Source organism: Zalophus californianus, chromosome 12 (assembly GCF_009762305.2).
Source record: "Zalophus californianus isolate mZalCal1 chromosome 12, mZalCal1.pri.v2, whole genome shotgun sequence".
Lineage (NCBI taxonomy): Eukaryota > Metazoa > Chordata > Mammalia > Carnivora > Otariidae > Zalophus > Zalophus californianus.
The window spans coordinates 98746709-98769887 of record NC_045606.1 but is presented as its reverse complement, the minus strand read 5'-3'; the positions used below and the strand labels follow the sequence as shown (position 1 = coordinate 98769887).

At 43.0% G+C, this 23179-nt stretch overlaps 1 protein-coding gene across 2 annotated transcripts in view; it reads right to left on the bottom strand.

The window, feature by feature from the left end:
- Nucleotides 1–23179, bottom strand: part of CNTNAP2 (contactin associated protein 2) — a 2031041-nt gene that overhangs the window by 178834 nt on the left and 1829028 nt on the right. For both annotated transcript variants that reach the window (XM_027574309.2, XM_027574310.1), the window contains exon 18: nucleotides 14965–15201. In XM_027574309.2, the coding sequence (XP_027430110.1) occupies nucleotides 14965–15201 (237 nt within the window). The remainder of the gene's footprint in view (nucleotides 1–14964; nucleotides 15202–23179) is intronic.

Below are 23179 nucleotides of genomic sequence, written 5' to 3'. Positions count from 1 at the left end.
CGCCGTGCAGAGCCGGAGGCGAGCACTACTCTGAACAGGTGGAGGGTACAGCTCTCTGCCGTCAGTTCTGTGACACCACTAACGTAGACAGGGTTTCCCGGTGGCTTTTGAATGGCAACCCATCACACCTGCAGGCCTCTTGCTAAAGAGACCCTCAATCCAGCACCTCTGACGTAGTGACTAATCACCTCAATAATAATTTGCATTTTCATAATATCAGTGCTTTTCAAAGTCCTTTTACATACACCGGTTCATTTGATCCTCATGAACCTGTGGATAATCCCTTTTATATAATTAATGCAATTTACAAGAAACTGAATGCCAGGAGAGGGGAGGGGCTGTCCGATTTCTTTTCAGTAATGTTGAAATTGGATTTCAAGGTATTCTTGCTCCACTGTTGTAAATAATGTTCACTTTCCCTCTTAAACTGGAAAAAGGTAAAAAAATAGAAGTACAGATTCCTTTTTTAAAAAACAAAATTAGCTTATCTTGATCAAAACTCTTCAGAGTATAGGGATAGAGGGTACATACCCCAATATCATAAAAGCCATCTATGAAAGACCCACAGCAAATATCATTCTCAATGGGGAAAAACTGAGAGCTTTTCCCCTAAGGTCAGGAACATGGCAGGGCTGTCCACTATCACCACTGCTATTCAACACAGTATTAGAGATCCTAGCCACAGCAATCGACAAGAAAAAGAAATAAAAGGCATCCAAATTGGCAAAGAAGAAGTCAAACTCTCACTGTTTGCGAATGATATGATACTTTATGAGGAAAACCCAAAAGACTCCACCCCAAAACCGCTAGAACTCATACAGGAATTCAGTAAAGTGGCAGGATATAAAATCAATGCACAGAAATCAGTGGCATTCCTATACACCAACAACAAGACAGAAGAGAGAGAAATTAAGGAGTTGATCCCATTTACAACTGCACCCAAAACCATAAGGTACCTAGGAATCAATCTAAACAAAGAGGCAAAGGATCTGTACTCAGAAAACTATAAGATACTCATGAAAGAAATTGAGGAAGACACAAAGAAATGGAAAAACGTTCCATGCTCATGGATTGGAAGAACAAACATTGTGAAGATGTCAATGCTACCTAGAGCAATCTACACATTCAGTGCAATCCCCATCAAAATACCACCACTTTTTTCAAAGAAATGGAACAAATAATCCTAAAATTTGTATGGAACCAGAAAAGACCCCGAATAGCCAGAGGAATGTTGAAAAAGAAAAGCAAAGCTGGTGGCATCACAATTCCGGACTTCCAGCTCTATTACAAAGCTGTCATCATCAAGACAGTATGGTACTGGCACAAAAACAGACACATCGATCAGTGGAACAGAATAGAGAGCCCAGAAATGGACCCTCAACTCTATGGTCGACTCATCTTTGACAAAGCAGGAGAGAATGTCCAATGGAAAAAAGACAGTCTCTTCAACAAAAGGTGTTGGGAAAATTGGACAGCCACATGCAGAAGAATGAAACTGGACCATTTCCTCACACCACACACAAAAATAGACTCCAAATGGTTGAAAGACCTCAATGTGAGACAGGAGTCCATCAACATCCTAAAGGAGAACACAGGCAGCAACCTCTTCGACCTCAGCCGCAGCAACTTCTTCCTAGAAACATCGCCAAAGGCAAGGGAAGCAAGGGCAAAAATGAACTATTGGGACCTCATCGAGATAAAAAGCTTTTGCACAGCAAAAGAAACAGTCCACAAAACCAAAAGACAACCGACAGAATGGGAGAAGATATTTGCAAATGACATATCAGATAAAGGCTAGTATCCAAAATCTATAAAGAGCTTCTTAAACTCAACACCCAAAGAACAAATGATCCAATCAAGAAATGGGCAGAAGACATGAACAGATATTTTTTCAAAGAAGACATCCAAATGGCCAACAGACACATGAAAAAGTGCTCAACATCGCTCGGCATCAGGGAAATCCAAATCAAAACCTCAATGAGATATCACCTCACACCCGTCAGAATGGCGAAAATTAACAAGTCAGGAAACGACAGATGTTGGCGGGGATGCGGAGAAAGGGGAACTCTCCTACACTATTGGTGGGAAGGCAAGCTGGTGCAACCCCTCTGGAAAACAGTATGGAGGTTCCTCAAAAAGTTGAAAATAGAGCTACCATCCGATCCAGCAATTGCACTACTGGGTATTTACCTCAAAGATACAAATGTAGGGATCCGAAGGGGTACGTGCACCCCGATGTTTATAGCAGCAATGTCCACAATAGCCAAACTGTGGAAAGAGCCAAGATGTCCATCGACAGATGAATGGATAAAGATGTGGTATATATACACAATGGAATATTATGCAGCCATCAAAAGGAATGAGATCTTCCCATTTGCAACGATGTGGATGGAACTGGAGGGTGTTATGCTGAGCGAAATAAGTCAATCAGAGAAAGACATGTATCACATGACCTCACTGATATGAGGAATTCTTAATCTCAGGAAACAAACTGAGGGTTGCTGGAGTGGGGGGGGTGGGAGGGAGGGGGTGGCTGGGTGATAGACATTGGGGAGGGTGTGTGCTATGGTGAGCGCTGTGAATTGTGCAAGACTGTTGAATCACAGATCTGTACCTCTGAAACAAATAATACGTTCTATGTTAAAAAAAAAGATAGCAGGAGGGGAAGAATGAAGGGAGGAAATCGGAGGGGGAGACGAACCATGAGACGATGGACTCTGAAAAACAAACTGAGGGTTCTAGAGGGGAGGGGGGTGGGGGGATGGGTTAGCCTGGTGATGGGTATTAAAGAGGGCACGTTCTGCATGGAGCACTGGGTGTTATATGCAAACAATGAATCATGGAACACTACATCAAAAACTAATGATGTAATGTATGGTGATTAACATAACATAATAATAATAATAAAAATAAAATGAGAGCAAAAAGCCCCCCCAATACCTCTTTTTTCCCCTCCAAAAAAAACCAAATAAAAATAAAAAACAAAATTAGGTTAGAATAGTGTTTGTTGTGTGAATAGGGTGGAACAGAACAAAGGATTTGAAAAAATATTGTGGTGTTGCCAAGAGAGTGATTCATGAAGGGCCCCGAATGGGGATCCCACTGCAAGCTACACCTGATCTTCTCCTTGGGGAGTTCACACAGGGAGTAAAATTGGTCCTGGGTGTGGAAAATGGTACATCATTTGTACAAGTTGAAAGGAAGCAAATGTGAATTTGTCAAGTCTGAACTTTAGAATATTAAAATAAAATGTGGGAGTACTGAAGTAGAGCTCTTAGAAGACCCCCCTTCACAAAAGAGCAGGGATTGAAGTGTTATTTACACATCAACTTGCTGATCTATCTTTTAAGTGGTCTCTTTAAAGGGATGTATTTAAAGCAGGAATACAGAAAGAGGGTTTACCATTAGACACGTATACAACTCTTGGGAAGTAGGGGTGAGGGGAAAAGGTTTGAGAGGATGAGAACGCAATTTTGGAAAATGGAAAAAATTTCCTATTCTCTTTTTTTAAAGCCTTTTTTTTAAAGGCCAGTTTTAGGTTCACAGCAACTTTGAGGAAAAGGTATAGAAATTCCCATATACCACCTGCATACCTACACATGTCTAGCCTTCCCCACTATTAACATCCCCCACCAGAGTGGTACATTTGTTACAATCAATGAACCCACGCTGACACATCCTTATCACCCAAAGTCCACAGTCGACATTGGGTTCACTCTTGGCGGTGTACATCCTATGGGTTTGGGCAAATGTATAATGTATAATGACACGTAGTCACCATTGTATATCATAAAGAGTATTTTGCTGCCCTAAAAAAAATCCCTGTGTTCCAGCTAGTCATCATTTCTCTACCTTCCCCCCAACCTCTGGCAACCACTGATCTTTTTACTGTCTCCATAGTTTTCTCTTTTCTAAAATGTCATGTAGTTGGAGTCATACAGTGTGGAGCCTTTTCAGATTGTTTTTTTTTTTTTTTCCCCACTTTGGAATATGCCTTTAAGTTTCTTCTGTGTCTTTTCATGGCTTGATAACTCATCTCTTTTTAATGCTGAATGATATTCCATCGTCTGAATTGACCAGTTTATTTGTCCATTTACCTACTGGAGGGTTGCTTCCAAGTTTTGGCAATTCTGAATAAAGGTGCTAGAAACACCCATGTGCAGGCTTTTGCGTGAATATTAAATTTTCAGTTCCTTTGGGTAAATACTTAGGAGCATGATTGGTGGATCTTACGGTAAAAGTATGTTTAGTTTTCTAAGAAACCACCAAATGGTCTTCCAAAGTGACTGCACCATTTTGCACTCCCACCGGCAATGAATGAGAATCCCTGTTGCTCTACATCCTCACCAGGATTTGGTGTTGTCAGGATTCTGGATCTGGGCCATTCTACTAAATGTGCAGAGGTATCTCATTGTTTCAGTGTGGATTTCCCTGATGACATATGATGTGGAGAAGCTTTTTACATGCTTTATTTGCCATCTGTATATCTTCTTTGGTGAGATGTTGGGCTCATTTTTAAAGTTCCCTATTCTTACTAAATGGACCTCAAGCATGACAAAAATAAAAGCCACTCAAAGGTATATTATTAAATTAATTAGTAACTAAATTAAAAACTAAAGAAGGCAAAACCCCACAAAATGTTATTGGCCGGTGGGGCATAAATTGTAAGAGTTAAAATGATCTGAATCCAAAATATTGTGTCCAATCACATTTTGGAATATTAAAAGCAAATAAACATTTCTTATAAACATCAGTCATATTCTTCAGAGACAAAATTTTTAATTGGGATGTTTTTAAAATGCTATTTTAAATGTTTTAGGTTTTCATAATATATCCTTAAGTGGCTTTCATTTTTGTCATGCTTGAGGTTCATAGGGCTTCTTGAATTCTTAGACTTGAGATTCATTCATGACAAATGTTTTTTAAAGAGTCTTCTTCCCTAATCAAACTCCTGCCCCCAGAATTAGGCGTCGCCCACTATGATCAACCATGCTGATGGGACTTGAAAAGTGGCTTTACCATTAGAACCTTCAGAATGGGTTGGTTCCATACGTAGGTTTCACTGACCACTTTCTGTCTTGCTTTTCCTGGGTATCATAGTGGGGTCTCTCACCTCCACTTCATTCCAAGCCTGGTCTCATTCATCTCTGTCAGTATACAGCTTCCCACATAGTAGGCTTTCAGTGTTCCCATATTGCACTAAACTTGTGCTCAGTGCATGGGAAGAAATTATTAATGATCAAGCTACTTGACATTACTTCACTCATACAGCACATAGATAAGTTAAATTTTACTGCCAATAATTCAATGTAATTGAGAATCTTTGCCTTATAGAAGTTTAGAAGCCACCTCATACTTAGTGAACTCATCACTTGGAAGAGTCAGCTAGAGAATCTTGTCAAGCTGAGTTAAACATTTCCCCACATCCTGTGCCCCAGACCTCATGAGAACATGGAGCTCATACATTTAAAATGCCAAGCAAGTCATGGCTCAGAGAGCTCAGATGGCCCCAGTTTTCTTTTTTTTTTTTTTAATTTTTATTGTTATGTTAATCACCATACATTACATCATTAGTTTTTGATGTAGTGTTCCATGATTCATTGTTTGTGCATAACACCCAGTGCTCCACGCAGAACGTGCCCTCTTTAATACCCATCACCAGGCTAACCCATCCCCCCCACCCTCCTCCCCTCTAGAACTCAGATGGCCCTAGTAATTCCCATTTCCTGAGGGTCTGGTCTTAATGGGAGGAAAAAAGGTAAAATATCCATTTACCTAAATTAACCATGACTAAAATCAAGTACAATTGATAGAGGTATAGATAGGTGAATGCGGTCAAAGCCAGGTTGATGGATAAGATGGGTCACTTAAAAACATTTGACAGGTCAGTTCAACACACCTTCCCCTGGTCTCGATCATTTAAGAAAGTAAATTTCCTCCAGCCAAAGGATGCCAAGAATGAGCTCAACTGCTAAAGCTGGAGCTGCCTGTTGGAGATGATGAGCACACAAAAAGTCTGTGGAATGGAGAAACTACCCTTCAGGGGCAGGTCTTTATGCCTTGCAGGTGTGAAGTGCCCAGGGAAAATGTGGACGTTGGTGAATGGACCTCCTTGGAGAGCCGAAAACGTAAGTGATTTAAAAGCAAAACCCTGTGGACAAATCATTAGACTGGTTCCGTTTAGATTCGTGAAAGAAATGTACAGGGTTTCAGCTGAAATCATGAGCTAATAAGTAGGAAGTGATAGTTTTGTAAGCTTCACGTCATTTAGAGTTCTGATTATTGCTGAAGAATGGGGAATAAAAGCCTTCTAGAACACACACAGAAAAATCGGTTGTATCCCAAAAGGTCCCAAACCTGGTGGGTTTTAGAAAATGGCACAGATTTGAAAAAATGTTACTCATCCTATACCTAAAGCAAAGTCCAAAAACAGTGTTCTCATGTGTCTGTTGGCCATCTGTATGTCTTCTTTGGAGAAATGTCTGTTCATGTCTTCTGCCCACTTCTAAATTAGATTATTTGTGTTTTTTTGGCATTGAGTTGTATGTTTTTTTACATATTTCAGATACTAACCCTTCGTTGGACACGTCATTTGCAAATATCTTCTCCCATTCTGTAGGTTGTTTACTTTTGTTGATTGTCTCCTTTGCTGTGCAGGAGCTTTTTATTTTGATGTAGTCTCAATAGTTTATTTTTGCTTCTGTTTCCCTTGCCTCAGGAGACAGATCTACAAAAATGTTGCTATGGCTGATGTTAGAGAAATTACTGCCTGCGCTATCTTCTAGGATTTTTATGGTTTCAGGTCTCACCTTTAGGTCCTTAATCCATTTTGAATTTATTTTTGTGCATGGTATAAGATCATCAGGGAAACGCAAATCAAAACCACAGTGAGATATCACCTTGAACTTGTCAGAAAGGCTAAAACCAACAATTCAAGAAACAACAAGCGTTGGTGAGGATGTGGAGAAAAAGGAAGCCTCATTCACTGTTGCTGGGAATGCAAACTGGTGCAGCCACTGGGAAAACAGTATGGAGGTTCCTCAAAAAACTGAAAATGGAACTACCCTATGATCCAGTAATTGTACGACTGGATATTTGCCTGAAGAATACGAATTCAAAAGGATATATACATCCCTGTGTTTACTGCAGCATTATTTACAATAGCTGAATTATGGAAGCAGCCCAAGTGTCCACTGACAGATGAGTGGATGAAGAAGATGTGGCATACATACCTATATCTATCATCTATCTATCTATCTATCTATCTATCTATCTATCTATCTATCTATCTATATCATGGACTATTATTCAGCCATAAAAAAGAATGAAATCTTGCCATTTGCAACAACATGGATGGAGCTAGAGAGTATTATGCTAAGTGAAGTAACCCAGAGAAAGACAAATACCATATGTCTTCACTCATATGCGGACTTTAAGAAACAAAACAAAACAAACAAAAGGAAAAAAAAAAAGAGACAAACCAAAAAATAGACTCTTAACTGTAGAGAACAACAGGTTGCCGGTGGCGGGGGGCGGGGGGCGGTGGTGGGTGGTGAGTAAACAGGTGATGGGGATTAAGAGTACACACACCTTCATGAGCACTGAGTAATATATAGAATTGAATCACTCTATTGTACACCTGAAACTAACAGAACACTGTAGGTTAACTACACTGGAATTAAAAGAAAAAAGAAAAAAAAAACCCCAAACTGTGTTCTCTATGATGTTTTGTGTTTTAGAAAGAGCTTGCTTTACCCACTGAATTTTTAAAGCCTTTCTTCTGGGGAAGTTAATTGACCAGGTTTTTCTTTATACCTGGGACCCCACAATGATGCACAGGTCAAGGGGAATGTTATTTTACCACCATGAAATTCTATAGTGATGTATCAGCTATCTATCTCTGCAGCTCTGGCCTTTTAGAATCAAGTCCAAAGTATTTTCTTTGATCCCTAAGTATTTTGAGCTTTTGCCCATAAGTATTTTCTTACTTTTTCCTTCTTTTTTCCCCCCTAAAACATGTAAGCAGATTATCTTCACATGTTTCTAGGATATTTTTAAATTGCATCTTAAGGTTTGAGAAACATAAATGTAGAGAAGGGATAGTTTCCTTTCTTGAGTAACACATGAAGAGGAAAAGGAAAAAGAATTCTATTCTTGTTCCTTTGGGCCTCCATCCAAACTACAAAGCCTCCTGTTCAAACTGGAAATAGGAAAGAAGCCTGTGAAAGTCATCTCTCTGTGCTGGTTTGAAACTGCTGCAGGCTGGGAGTAAGGAGTAAGACCCGGTGGGTAGGCCTGAGAAAAAATGGCCATTGTTGCCAACGGTTTACTCTGGTTCCACACAGGGATGAGATTCCAGGGTGTATGATTCTAAGATCTCTCTTCTTTTTCCTCCCCCACTTGTTTATAATATTTTCTATTAATTAATCCCCCCCCCGCCCCGATCCAGTCTTCCAATCTGCTCTAAAAAGACAAGCTGTGGATTTACTCTTCTCGCTGAGCCACGCCCGGAGTCAGGGAGAGGTAGGATTTGTACCATCGTCACAGCGCTGTGGGCAAAGCCGCCTCCTCCCACCCTCCATGAAACCCTCCTGGAGGAGGCATGATAGAAACTCTCTCCTCTAGAGGTCTGCCTTGGACTTGTGTCTAAGGTCTCCAGCAAAAGGCAGTCCTCAACTCTTTGCACGCTCTCCTGGCTCTGGGGATGGGGTTTGTATTAGGAAGGGATGCGGCCATGGCTGGCGTGACCCACGGCTGGCTCTTGACAGGTGTGGATAATGTGCCTCAGGAACTGCACAGGCATGAGCCCTGGGATGCAGAGAGGGTTGCCTCCAACTCCATCCTTCCAGAATCTTTGCATATTCCTCAGCCCATCAGGGTTTAGGCATTGGGCAGTACATTTTCACCTTTAGAATACTATTACTGTGACCATAATTAAGTAGAACTGACATTTTATGACACTGCCATTGTTCCCGAAGTAGCAAAGTGGCAAACCAGTACTCAGAGGTAATTGAAATGATGCCCATTCACATCTGTCTTTTGAAGCTTTTAGGGAAGGATTAAAGAATGGCATGATTTAAGGTCAAAACAAAAACATCAACAAAAAATGTGATTCTCAGGGTGGAATTAAGAAGTGGGTACCATGGAGGCGCCTGGGTGGTTCAGTTGGTTGGGCATCTGACTTTTGATTTCGGCTCAGGTCATGGTCTCAGGGTTGTGAGATCGAACCCCGTGTCAGGCTCTGTGCTCAGTGGGGAGTCTGCTTGAGAGTCTCTCTCTCTCTCTCTCTCCCTCTGCTCCTACCTTAACTCACATACTCTTTCTCTCTCTCAAATAAATAAATCTCTAAAAAAAAAAAAAAAAAGAAGTGGGTATGATGTAATTCTGAAGATGAGGCCAAGTAGAGTTAAACAATTTGCTCAAGGTTACAGGACCCACAATAAGGAAGCTGGATTCAAACCCACATTCAAGTCCATCGTCCATTTTCTACGTAGGGATTGAGTTGGCCATGACCAGGTTCTTCCACTGCATTAATAATACAGATCGTCAAATGTTAGTCAGCGTCAGGAGACTCATAGAAGAGTAAGAGACTTCCCTGGACCACACTGAAGCAGTGTGTGCTCGAGCGACTTTAATGATGCTGGTGCCATCTGTCCACCACTCAGTTGTCCTGGGGCCTTGTTCCCTTTAATTCTGGCCTTTATCTGAGCAACAAACAAGTGAATGTTTGAGAAGTAAACAGAACTCCCTAAACTCAGAAAACAGCTTAAGACTATTTAAAGATATGCATTTTTTCAACTGCAGTTCTGGCTTGGCAGAGGAAGATGAACGTTTTTATAGGGAAAAAAAAGTGCAGACAAGTGAATTAGGGGATATTTTTGTGCCTCTTGATAAGGTCTTACTAAGCTTGGTGCAGTGAAGGGATCATAATGAAGAAATGTTTGCGGCAGCCTGGGTGACAGCTAATTCACATCTCCTCCTTTCATCTACTGTAGATTTCCCCGATTTTGTAGCAATAAACCACTGGAATGTTTTGAAAATTTCAATACAGTCAGACTCAACTACACAGTCAAGGCTTTCAGGCACATTAGGTATTAACTGAATGTTTGTTAAAGAAATGAATCAATAAATAAATACAGCTTACACCCAGATGTTCCCACCCCTCCAAAAACAGAAAGGGAAAGTCTTTGTTCAGATCTTGTATTCTAAGAAAATGTTGCGATTAATTCTGCATCCAATAAAATTCTGCTTTTTTACTGGATCGCAGTAACTAACAAGCTTTAAGATCAGGGGTTCTGTTTTCCGTTTTATATCAACCTGCACGAAGGACCAAGCCTTGGCAAGAAACAGTACCGCACAGTGGGGAAGAACATGAATTTTCAGTCAAACAGCCTGCATACAAATCCCAGACCTCCTCCTTTACTGAGGTAAAGTTGCCACACCCATTCTAAGTCTCAGTTTCCTTCTCTGTAAAATGGGGATGATAATAATGGTACCCACCTCAGAGGGTTGTCATGATATTAGGTGATGTTAACACAATTACAGAGCGTAGCACACTGTCCGGCACATGGTAAGTTCTAGGTAAATGTCAGCTGTCTTCACGGTTAACATGCAGGACTTAAGAGGCACTGAAGATTTTTACTTGCAATTGCATTAGTTTTCAGTGGGCCACCCCTGCAAAGTACCACAAATTGGGTGGCTTAAAACAACAAATTTATTCTTTTACAGTCTTGGGGTGGAAGTTGAAAATTAAGGTGTTATCAGGGCCATGCTTCTGAAGCCTCTAGGGGAGGGTCCCTCCTGGCCCCTTCCAGGTTCCGGTGGCCCAGGCCCAGGTGGCTTGTGGCTGTACCACTTCAATCTCTGCCTCTGTCTTCATGTGGCCTTCTCCCAGTGTGACTGTGTGTCTGTGTCCTAACTTCTCCTTGTAAGGACACTCTCATTGGATTTAGGGCCACCCCAATCCAGTACGACTTCGCCTTAATTACATCTGCAAAGACCATGTTTCCAAACAAAGTCACCTTCTAAGGTTCTGGGTGGACATGAATTTGGGGGAGGTGGACCCTATTTAACCACTATAGCATTTAATTACAAAAATTAAACAAAGACATTTTGGTAGCCTCCATAGGTCTGTGATTTTGCCTCTTGCTTAAAAACACAGAGAAGGTACCAAGAGAATTTGCTTCTAATTATGTTGCTAATTTCTGGTTAGAAATAAAAATGAGGTTGATAGTTGTAACATTTTCCAGTGTTTTGGGGTTTGACTAACTAAGAAGAAATAGGCCTAATGAGCAAAAACTATCACTGGCATGGCCAGGCAACTAGCCATTTGGTCCCCAGTGTAGGTCCCCACTACTCCTGGGGATGACACACCAGACCCACAGCTGAGCCTTCCACACAGGCCAGGGTGTTGCTCTGTTTCTAGAAGTTTCCTCAGCCTCAGCCAATGGGCTGCTAAGGAATTCTGCGGTTGAATGGAGCTGTGTCAGCTGAGTTAATCGCCACTGGGCAGTGGACCTGTGAAAAGATGGGCCACCACAGGCTTCTCCGGACCGATCATGTGACTGGCTCTATGGTCTGGTCAGAGGTTTCCAGGCTGCCCTTGTATTCCTTGCAAAACATGAACTTCCCCAGCCAGCATGCCTATTAATATGCAGGGAGCCCCGGGAGAGCTAACGCCTGAGCTGGTGATAAATCTTTATAGATTCATTTGAAGAAAGGCTCTGGGAGCCTCCTTGATGAGAGACTAGAGGGAGGCAGAAAGATGTTTCTTGCGTATATAGATTTGCTGGCAGGGGACCGTGAGTTAAGGTGCATCCTCTACAAAGCAAAAGAGAGTCATCAGGTGGGACCTGCGTGAGTCCAGCCCTGTCCCCCTGAGCTTAATGAAGTGGCAGCACATGGTAATTTGATTTACAAATGCAACCATATATTCACTCAGAGAGAGAAATAGAGAAAGTAGGTAGGGAGTGTGGAAGGGCAGAGACAGAGATAGATGCTGAGACAGTGTGTGCCCCTGGGGCGTGGGGCACGGAGACTGAGAGAGAGTCGGGGAAGGAGACAGATGGAGATGGAGGCAGTGGGGGCGGAGAGAGGGAAGAGGGAAGGAAATGAGGGAGGGCAGGAAAAGAGAGAGAGGTCGAAACAGAGAATTTAGATAGTGTGTGCCACCATCCCCCTGACGACCTAATGCCAGGGGAGACCCCTGGCCGATTTGCTCCCTTGGGCTATATTGGGTCCTTGCCCGTTCTAGTGTGTGCCTTGCATGTAGCTGAGTGTGACGCAAAGGTCTCAAGGTTTTTATTTTCATACAATTTGGCCCCAACATGGCAATCCCTCCTCCAGTGCTTGCATGAAGGATGAAAAATTGAGCTCTGTTAAATGCACAGAGATGGATTTTTCAAGGCTAATTTATTTTTATGCAATTTTCACCTGAGACACTACTCCATTCCAGATAGTACGGTCAGGTGGTATAGGATCTCTGGTTCATAATTAGACATTTTCTAAGCAGAGACAGTTGATCCTTGAATGCCAGGGGTAAGAACTCTGCCTCTTAGTACTGTTCTTCCCCAAAAGAGGAACAAATGAGGAAGCCAGAGGTAATACGCTATTGTATAAAGAGTAGAAAATATAGTAAAAGAGAAATGAAAGTAAATACTGATGCTTTTACCTCCCCTAGATATGATGGCAGTCAATATTTTGGTGCATTTTCTCATAGTTTGGTTTCCTAATGTGTATGTGTGTGTGTGTGCGTATGTGCACACGCACGTCTCTGATTTTGTGTAAACATGTAATCAAGGTGTCCCTGGTATAGCGGGACCTGCTTCATTCACTTAGCAAAATGGCGTGAACACTTTCCACATCTACAAGCGCAGACCTGTAGGTACTATCGATAGGATGGCCCACGAAGGATCTTCACAAGCTCATTCTTTGGCAGATGACGTGGCTGCTTTTTCTAAGAGGCTGGGTTTTTTGGGTGCAGTCCCGCTACGAGGGTGTGCTCACAGGAGACCCTAGGAGGGTCTCTACCTGGGAGGTGAGACCTAGAACAAAGAGGGCACCTGGCTCGGAGGCCTCACTGGGTAAATCCCTGGCCCAGGAAGGAGCTTGCAGACGAAGCTTTCCTGGACAGCTTCGGGATTCCTTTCAACCAGAACTACCATCATTCTCCCCAAGTCAAGAGGATACTTGTGTGGACTCAGAGGGATGCCCACGAATACTTTCCCAATATGTTTTGCAGTTTTTAATTTTTTTTTTTTTTGTTAAAGCCACGGACTGAGTCAAATGTAAACTCATCCAGGTAAACAGATATTTAGAGAATATTTAGGTGACTTTTGTGTAAACTCTTTGAAATAATGTCAAGGGAAACACACAAGCTTCATTTAACTTTATCTCTAACATTGGCCAAGCTGAAGGGTATATACCCCTGCCTTTCTATTTGTGAATATTGCCCATTAACCCCCGGAAGCTTTGTATGAGCCACTATGTTTAACCCAACTCTACAGGGGTTTTCTTGAGATTGGACCTTCTGTAGTGGAATCTCTCAAGCATTAGGACTGACTTGATTGCATTCAGACATCTCTTTGGCAATGAAATGACTGCATTAAATGAGCACCGTGCACAATGAATGGTAATTGTGAGACTGTCATTTCTACAAGCGCAAAATTAATGTGTTCTGCAAACCCATCCCATTGTGTGCCACAGGAAAATCCTGGAACCATGTTGTTCCGAGCAGAAAAATGCCCTGTAATAGGGCCGTTAATGTGGTACGATATTATTCAGCAATGGTGCTCCTTTCCACCTCTGTTGTTGTCTCGTGCTCATTCTTCAAGCCCTGCCTGACCTCATTTGTATGCTCATATTGCAGCCTGGCCAGACAGTAGCCTGGATGTACAGAGAATGTTATGGAACAATTCCTCCTTCTGTGTGGCATCTTGTGTGAATAATGTCAGCATAAACCACTCTCCATGTATTCATGAGAGTATGAATAGGCTACTTATGTAAAGCTTCTTATTAAGAGATATACCAGCCATTTACAGGAAACTTGACCCAAATACTATACATTCATTGAGAAAGAGAAGAGCGATTTACATGCATGTCAGTGGTAGCTTAGGAAAAGCCCTGCTCTGCCGCGCTCCATCCCTCTTGTTTACATATGGGAAATGAAACCACGGACCAGTTGAGTGCATTTCTTCCAGTCACGTGGGATCGCAGGGTGGATCTTGAATGACAATATGCATATGCATTGGGCTCCCGTAGTCTGCTGATTGGCTCTGCGGAATTTATTAGGGATTAAAGGACTCATCTGAGCCTGAAAGGATGAACTAGTAACAGGTGCTCTAAGCCAGCTGATTAGATGTGGAATCTCACTACGCCTGCCGTTGGGCTAGGACCACTCAGACAGGCATCCCATATAAGGACAGTAATAATGATAGTGACAATAACTGGCCAGACAGGGTTCCCTGTGAGCCCGGCTCGAGCCCAGTCTCTCGACAGCGGCTAGGGGCGGGGTTGGGGGGGCGGCGTCTGGACTGCTGGGCTGCCCCGACTGATTCATGGAGCACTCCATCAGTCTGTGAGCACGCCGACCCCTCCTGGCCTCCCTTAGTGGGAGGGTCAGGCCTGAGTCCCCTTTCAGAGGCCCCTTACGTTGTCACTCACATCAAGGTGTGACGTGGCCATTTGCTCTGGAATATTCTAGTCAGTGCACAGTCTGTTGGGATTTGGGTGAAATTCCACACACACACACACACACACACACACACACACCAGAGCTTCTCTCATCTTAGTGAATGACAGAGCTCAGGGGATGGTTTAGGAGACTTCCTACCTAAGGGGGGAGCAGAATTCTGAACACCTTAGTCTCAGAACAGAGCACACTGGGGACAAATGCAGAATCACAGCATAGATGACCCCGGCGTAAAGAGAGGTGTGAGAACGCCATGGAAACGGGCTCTGCCTTACCTTTGTTGCAAAATGTGCCATCGTAGGCCGTGTGGGAGCAGTCACAGGAGTAGCCGTGGTATTTCTCTAGACACCTGCCTCCGTTCTCACAGTTGGCCCCGTAGCTGGTGCAGTGGCCCGAGCACCCGGATTTGAACCCGGACGTGACCTTCGCTCTTTCCTCCAGGTCCAGCGTCACCCCGTTCATCCTCAGGGAGCGGATGCAGCCGAGGAAGCCTTGCTGGCCCCCGGCGCCACCTGCAAATAACAGAAGGCACAGGGTTCAGACGGAGTAGGCTCTGCTGTGGTCCCCGGGCCCGTTCATCACACCTGGACCCGTGGTGGCAGGGGGCGAGGCTGCGAAGTGCAGCCAGCACTCTCGCTTTCGAGGGGGCCCTGCCTCATAGAAAAGCTCGAAGCTTTTCCCCCTTTGGCCATAATGTCTAATTAAAAGAGGCTGTCTTCGGAGAAGCCATACATTTGCTCTCGAAATAAAAATGTTTGGTGATCCACAAAGATTATGTACGCTGTTTCGGAAGTCTAATCTGGTTTCCTAAAGAAGTTTATAGAAATCTCTAGGTTTTGTTGTTGTTGTTGTTCTTTAATCCTATGGCATTCACTTCCATAGCATTAGCTATTGAAAGAAATATACAAAGGCAGAGAAACATGAATATATTAGCATAGTTAACAAGTCAATTAGTTGGAAGGCATAAATCCATTTGAAATGTGACTGTACATCCCGGTTCTTGTCTTAGGAAATACTTCGCTTTGAAGTTCACATGAAGGGTTCCTGGGCGTCTCGTCCAGGGTGGGCAGAAGTTGGAATTGATAATTTTACACAAAAGTCAGCCACACCACATGGATTATCAGCTCAGGTTAGATTTTACTGCTTTTTGTCTAAATGCCATTGCAAGACATACAGCACAACAAGCAAGTTCTCTGTGATTTTTCTAAGTTACAGAGTTAGACGGAGGTTCATGAGCATGAAAATATTAAAATATTCCTAACAAATTTCACAGAAAGATTCATTGGAGCATTATATCACAAGTGAATTTAATTATGTCTAATAATCTTGGCTATGACCTTTTTAAGCAGCTAGTACAGAAGGAGGAACTCAAGTTTATATACATGTCTGTATGTTAGGGTAACAAACTTTTCTGGAAATTAAATGTGTGGTCGTTAAAATTATTAAAAGAAATATCTGCTGGGGATTTAGCAAAAAATACTGTTAATGAAAGTTACTTTTTTACATAGGTACTCCACTAAGCACCTTACTTAAATGTTATTCACCCGATTCTCACAACAGCCTGGCGAGGCAGGTATTATCATAATTACCCTCATTGTACAGATGAAGAGGCTGAGGCTTAGGGAAGCTCCGAGGTTTATGCAAGGAGTCATAGCTCCAAAGTGAAAAGTTGTGTTAGTTCCTATTTTGGAGTGTATGGTGTTAAACTCTGTCCCTGTGTTGACTTCAGGGTCAGGGCCTCCATCGATGTACGTTTCCGAGAGAGAGGTTTGGATGTCTTTAAAAATGGAGTGGTCAATAGGTTTGTCAGTGTTTGGGTGAGACCGGTAGCTGGGGATGGATTCTGATCATTTATTCGGGTCCACTGAGAAAAAGCACACAATCGAGCAGACTCATCAGACAGGGCTGGTGGATCAAAGGCTTTAGTCGCAGAGATGGATTCATTTGCTTATGTGTGTAAGTCCTCAGCTATGAAATGGCAGCTGTTATCTTTATAAACCCAAGCCTTGCATTCTCTCGTAGAGTCGTACACAGGTTTGAATGATGATTCTCCAGGGATTATTATTTATTATCAAATAAAATAATTGCATTGAGGATTAATTGAAGGGAGTCCAGTACCCTTTTTGATCAAAGCTATGGGAGAGTGGCTGGCAGAAGAAGCTATTAAAAACAACCACTTTGAAGGATTTCCCATTCTGCAGTCTGCTCATCAGCTCATCTTCGTACACCTCTGTGCTGAAGAGAATTTGGGCCTTTGCTATGATTTGGAAGAATTCCAATCCATTAGTCACTCTTTGTGTGTTAAAATTTCAATTTGGCATCTATCATTTTAGTGACTATGGCTTTTGCTCTTGCAATAAGGACTTTCCAAAGGGCCTTCTGTTCAATAAACCCCCAGCCCTTTATGTTTTTGTCACTAGTCAATTAAAACAATTATATCCTACCAAAATACGCTGAAATTTTTAAATCATTGTTTTTAGATATCTTCCGCTCCCTCTTTTTCCCTATTATAAATACAATAGTTTTTCATTGTGGAAACCATAAACACACTGATAAGCAAAATGAAAAAATCTCTAATGCTATGCAGATATAACTACTTTTATTTTCAGTAAACAGCTTTTTCTACTTTTTCTACCAGATTTTATTTATTTATTTGACAGAGAGAGAGTACAAGCAGGGGGTGCGGCAGGTGGGGGGAGAGGGAGAAGCAGACTCCCCGCTGAGCAGGGAGCCCAACGACCTGGGGCCCTATCCCAGGACCTCAGGATCATGACCTGAGCCGAAGGCAGATGCTTAATGACTGAGCCACCCAGGCGCCCCTGAAGAAGAGATTTTTAAAAGACTAAGTAAAGGTTAATAAGACAAAAAGCCTGAAGACTTTAAAAGGTCCAATTGGCAGAGCAAATAAATCAAGGTTAGATCATATTTTTACTATATCGTTAAGGCAAACAGATTTTTGCACTTGATTATGTATATAGGCCTCATTCTACAAGGGGTTAGAGGGGGTAGTTTTTTCTGCCTGTCTTTGATTCTTTCTGGTCTTGGTCTTCCTGAGGCTCTACACCTCTCAGACTTCCTTCCTGCCTCTGGGTCTGTATATCTCTCCTGCCAGCACTGTGTGGCTGTTCAGGGTTAGTTGTGTGGCTTTCCTCAAGGCCCCTCATCTCCCTCAACATCAGGTTTTCCTATCCATATAAAGGGGGTCTGAATTAGATTCTGTCTCCGGTTTCTTCCAGCTCTAAATTAGTCTGGTTCAAGATGTACAACTTCTCCCTCTGTGCTTACGTGTCTCTGTCTCTATATTTCAGTAAATTACTCTCAATTTCTCCTAAATCTACTTCTCTGCACTATTGCCTGACCCTCCCTCCTCCACTCCTTCTGTTAATTGACCATAAAATATGACTGTGGTCTAATTTTTAGTTGTTGCATTCATTAAATAAAGTTTTGTACTCCCTTTTCTTAATTTATAAAGCAGGTAAATGGCATTTCATTTTTTTCTCTATAAAAGAAAACTAAATAAATTATGCTCTTTTCTTACTGAGATGGCCTCTGATTTATTAAATGGGTCAGTGAGCTGGAAAGTACTTTTACTGATTTAGTCGGAATGAAGAAAAATCTTTTGTCCTGAAAATGGTCATAATATGTTATGCAAAAGATGTTAATGCACTAGAACTGGTGATAATTACTTGAGTTCAACTCATGTGCTCTATAGAAATCCTTCTCGGTGACAAATGTCACAAGTGTAAATTGTAGGTCTGCAAGCAAAAATGCTGCTTCACCTTTGCTAATTAAAAAATCAACACATTGTCTTTGGAGAGAGTCCCCTGCCATGCAGGGCTCCACACGCATTAGTCAGACCCGTGATAATTATCCAAGGTGAGATGTGGGTTTCATTTGTAAATCATTTTTCATGGGAAATGCTCTTCAAGTATTGCAATTAAAGATTAATTATGAGAAGGCTGTATCTACCCATAATGAATAATACAACCACCGACACCGAATGCACAGAAGATTGGGGCAAAAGAATCAGGTATTAAATTAAACAAAACAAGTGAAAATAATGATCAAGAGGACTCCTAAAACACACAGTGTCCTCAAACACAGAGCTTAGTCATTTTCTAAGGAGCTAAGTGGGATTCCAGAGTACCTTTGCCCAGAGAGACTGGCCATTCATTCACCACAGAAAGGAATCACACCAAAGCTTACACATGTGACATCTAATGCAACCATTCAATAATTATTTATTTCATGTCTGTTATGAGCCAGACCTTGTCTAGACGTTTAGAAGGTCTTTAGAGAGTCTTTGCCCGTGTACAGCTTATATTCTTGCAGAGGAAAAGGGAGAATCTAATAATAAACTCAATAAGCAGGTGAAGTCCATCCTGTGTTAGAAGGTTATGTGCACTATGAGAAGAAGTCAGGTGGGGTTAAGTGGGCTCAGGAGTGGGAGCGGTCTGGGGGCGGTCATAGGATAGATCCCACTGAAAGGCTGATGGAAAGACTACCCAAGAGCATATCCCTGGGAAGAGGGCTTCAGGATAAAGAGGCAAGGGGGGAGCTGCCTGCAGGTGGAGGAGGCAGGTAGGGAGGGGAAAGAGGAGTAAGATGGGGAGTTGCTGCAGGGTGCTCACAAACGCAAAGCCACTGACCAGTTCATGTGTGCCAGGTGCTTGGAAAGGCCGGGCTAAAAAGACAGAGGAGACCTACTTCTTGCCTTCAGGTTAATGCAAATGTACTAACAGTACACTATGGTGCTAGGCGCAGTGTGACCCACAAGAAGCAGCGAACAGGGGTGAGGAATGCGTGAGCGGTGGTCACAAAGATCTGCTTTTGTATGTTGGCTTTGCTGCTCACCACCTGGGTGATCATCCCAGCTCCTCTCAGACCTCAGTCTGTCTGTGAAATTAGCACAACAATATGCACCTTGCAAGGTCATATTAATAACAGGTGATAATATATCTCTGCAGTAATGCTCAGTTAATGGTAGCTGCCATTATTACTATTACTTGTTGTCAACAAAATTCTACAGAAGTACAGACTTGGAATAAATTAAATATGGCTGAGATGAGGGTACTCGTGTCCCAGAGGTATCATGAGTGTTAGGGAATGCATTGTGCTGCCCCCTAAATTCCTCTGTTGAAGACTAACCCCCAGTGTGACTGTATATCAAGCCTTGAGAGAGGTATCTGAGGTTAAATGAGGTCCTGAGGGTGGCCTCTAATGTAATAGGCCTGGTGTTCTTTGTAAGAGGAAGAGACACCAGGGATGTGTGTACACAGAAAAATGGCCATGTGAGGTCACAGCGAGAAGCAGCGGTCTACAAGGCTAGGAGTGTGGCCTCAGGAGAAACCAACCCTGGCATCTTGATCATGGACTTCTGGCTTCCAGAACTGTGAGAAGTCAATTTCTGTTGGTGGTATTTTGTGATGGCAGCCTGAGCAGGCTAATACAAGGAGTGAAGGGTTGACATTGAGCATGGGCTGGAACAGGCCTGCCTGAGGCAATGCCTTTTTTAACTGCACTCTTTTCCTGGAAGGTATGGGATTAGGTTGGCTGTTTCTCTTTCTTGTCTGCTGTATGGAACTGTTTCTGGATTTGGGGAGCTACAAGCTGGCTTGAAGGCCCTGAACCTCTGATGGTATAAAAGACTGGTGGGAAGGAGAACCATGACTCATCTGTGTCCAGGTGACCCACGCAGACCATTCCTGGCCTGTGCAGGTGAGCGGGCACACACAACGATGTGCTTGGGTAGGCTGGGCCTCCCTAGCTGTAGATGCTGCACCTGCTGTATCTCCTGTTCGATATGTTACCATGGAATTTTAGGTCTTGACTGTCATCCTGAACCCATAAAAAACACCCCTGCAGTACAGGTGTGTAAAATAAAACCTCATCATCTGGTTAAGATGAGAACCTCAGAATGGCAAAGATTTTTCAGTAGTTGGGGGAGTTAAAGGATGTTGGATCACATTATTCGGTGCAGCTGAATGACTGACAAGTACTGATCAGGGATGCCTATGTCAGCTAGATATCGGAGGGCATACATGAAAAAGCTTTTACATACTCAGAGAGCTGGGGTCTGGAGAATTGCTTTCTCCGATAATGCTCATGAGTGCTCATTCATAACTTCATTCAATAGAATAGATTTTTTTTAAAGTTCATTATCACTGCATGGATTTTCTTATGTCCTCAGAGCAAAGGACACACAGAATCTGTGAATCCAAACTATTGAAACTAGAAGTAGACTTCAAAATAGAGGCTGAGGTAATACTGGGTTTCTGATAGCACAGAACACTCCTATGCGTCTCAACGTGAATTGCTCTGTGATGGGGATTCTGGAGGCCATGGTGGCAGGGCAAGCATAATAAATGACCAGCTATTTCAGAAGCTAGCATTAACTGAATACTAGCTGCACCAGGGACTGTTCCAAACTTTATATGTTCTAACTCTCAGAGATAATTATTATTATTATCTTCCCTTTACAGGTGAAGAAGAGTGGACCAAGAGAGTGGATTTGCCCAGTGTTCCACAGCCAGGAAGTGGCCATTGACCATAATTCCCTCCCAGGCTATCAGGCTATTAAACCTACACTCTCGCTATAGCTGCCACCTTGATTTTCCAGGCTTGCCTCATTGAGACTCTTCTCTGACATATAGGATGTTTCTAGGCCTTGCTGTGCTTAAAGTGGAAAATGCCGACAGAATGATTAATATCTGAGCTAAGTCATTCACCCTTGGCAGAATTCTGTCCCTGGAGCCATAAGGATGGCTGTTCAGAGACAGGAATACATATGCCCAAACTGATCTTGAGGTCAACAGAGAGGAGACACTTCTTTGATGCTATTATTGAAATGATATTATTTCTTGGTGCAAAAGCTTAACTGCAAACTTTACAATCAAAGCAGTTACCGGGCTTAGCCCTGCATGGTGGGTGGTTGGTCATCCCCTACATCTGGTGAGACGGTGCTGCTTCAGAGGGTGGCTCTCTGCGGTGAGTCTCACGGTTCCAAGTCCCTTACAGAAGTGGAGGCAGAGAGAGAAGACGGTGCTAAACCACCAAATCCTAGGCTGATCCAAACGTTAAAGTATAAACAGTCCCTTAGCAGATTTCAGATTTCACCGCAAACCCAAATTTCAAATCCACCAGCTGGGAACTCTGCCTAAATATTTCTTTTACAAATATCTGTATGTTATTGCTCTTATTATGTGTCCCACTGGTGACTCCTGCTCATCTTTGGAACAAAATAAGCATCTTCTTTCTGTTGATTTTAACATATCCTGTGTACTCTCTCTGACACACACACACACACACACACACACACACACACACACACACACACACACACACACACCACGCGAAGTCAGGAACCTGACCCAGGCGGATTCGCCTCTCTCCCGGTCTTCCTTATCAGTCTTCACGTCTTTATTATATAACAGCCAGATCCAGTCTCCTTCATCCAGAGTCAAGAACCCCCAGTGCTGCTTCTACCTGTCACCTCATTCTCCCACTCTCAGACTGCAGATTCAAAACAAGCCGCTGCAGATGTAGTCCCAGGTCAAGGCTGGATTTGTGGATCTGGGAGGGATCAGCATGGCTCTGATCACCAGCCTTGCAGGATGCAGGGGCTTTCCAAGACACGATGGTGGAGGAAAAGAAGAGGAGCTTGGGGATGGAGAGGGAGGGGAAGAGAGGAGGTAGCAGAGAGGCTAGGAACGGAATACGGCACGTTTTGAGGTCAGGATTGCAAGGAGGGCATAGTTATGAACGTTAAATAATACCAGAAGGTCAAGGAAAACAGGTAAACAGCGAAAGGCTATATGATCTTATTATTTTGCTGTAGCAGCCAGGGAACGCATAGGGGGAGCGCAGCTTTAGTGGGTAAAGAATCTACACCACTGGTTTAAGACTCAATTACTGCAGAAGCTGGGTGTCCCTGTCTGGCTGGGAGGGAGGCATTTTGAAGTGTGTGTGGGGACACGAGAGACACCTGGAGGTAGGAACAGGAAGGGGTTGAGGTGGATGGAAACTAGCAGTTCCACACCCTGAGAGGAGAGTTTTCTCCTCACCCTTAACTCTCCTTGAGGAGCACAGCCCAGGGCATGAGCATTAGCTTCTCCCCTCAGGCAGACAAGACAGGAGAATGCATTTTGTAATCTCAAGGGAAGGAACAGGAGCTTGGAGGGAAAAATGGCAAGGTCTCTGTGGAAAGCCAACACGACAAAGGAAGGACTCCTGTGTCAGGAGGGGTGGAACTGAGGGAAGCAGGCCCACAGGACCCAACATAATTGACATCGTCATTTCTGGGCTGACATGAAACAGCGGCAAGATCAGCCTAATGATTCCTCCATGGTATTGGAAACATGGGGTGGTGACAAACTATGATGAAGAAGGATTGGTTGTAGATGTTGAGAATTAAGAAACCATAATTGCTGAAATAAAGACTTCCAAGGAGGGGTTGAAGAACAGACCAGATAGAGCAGAAGAATATTTTAG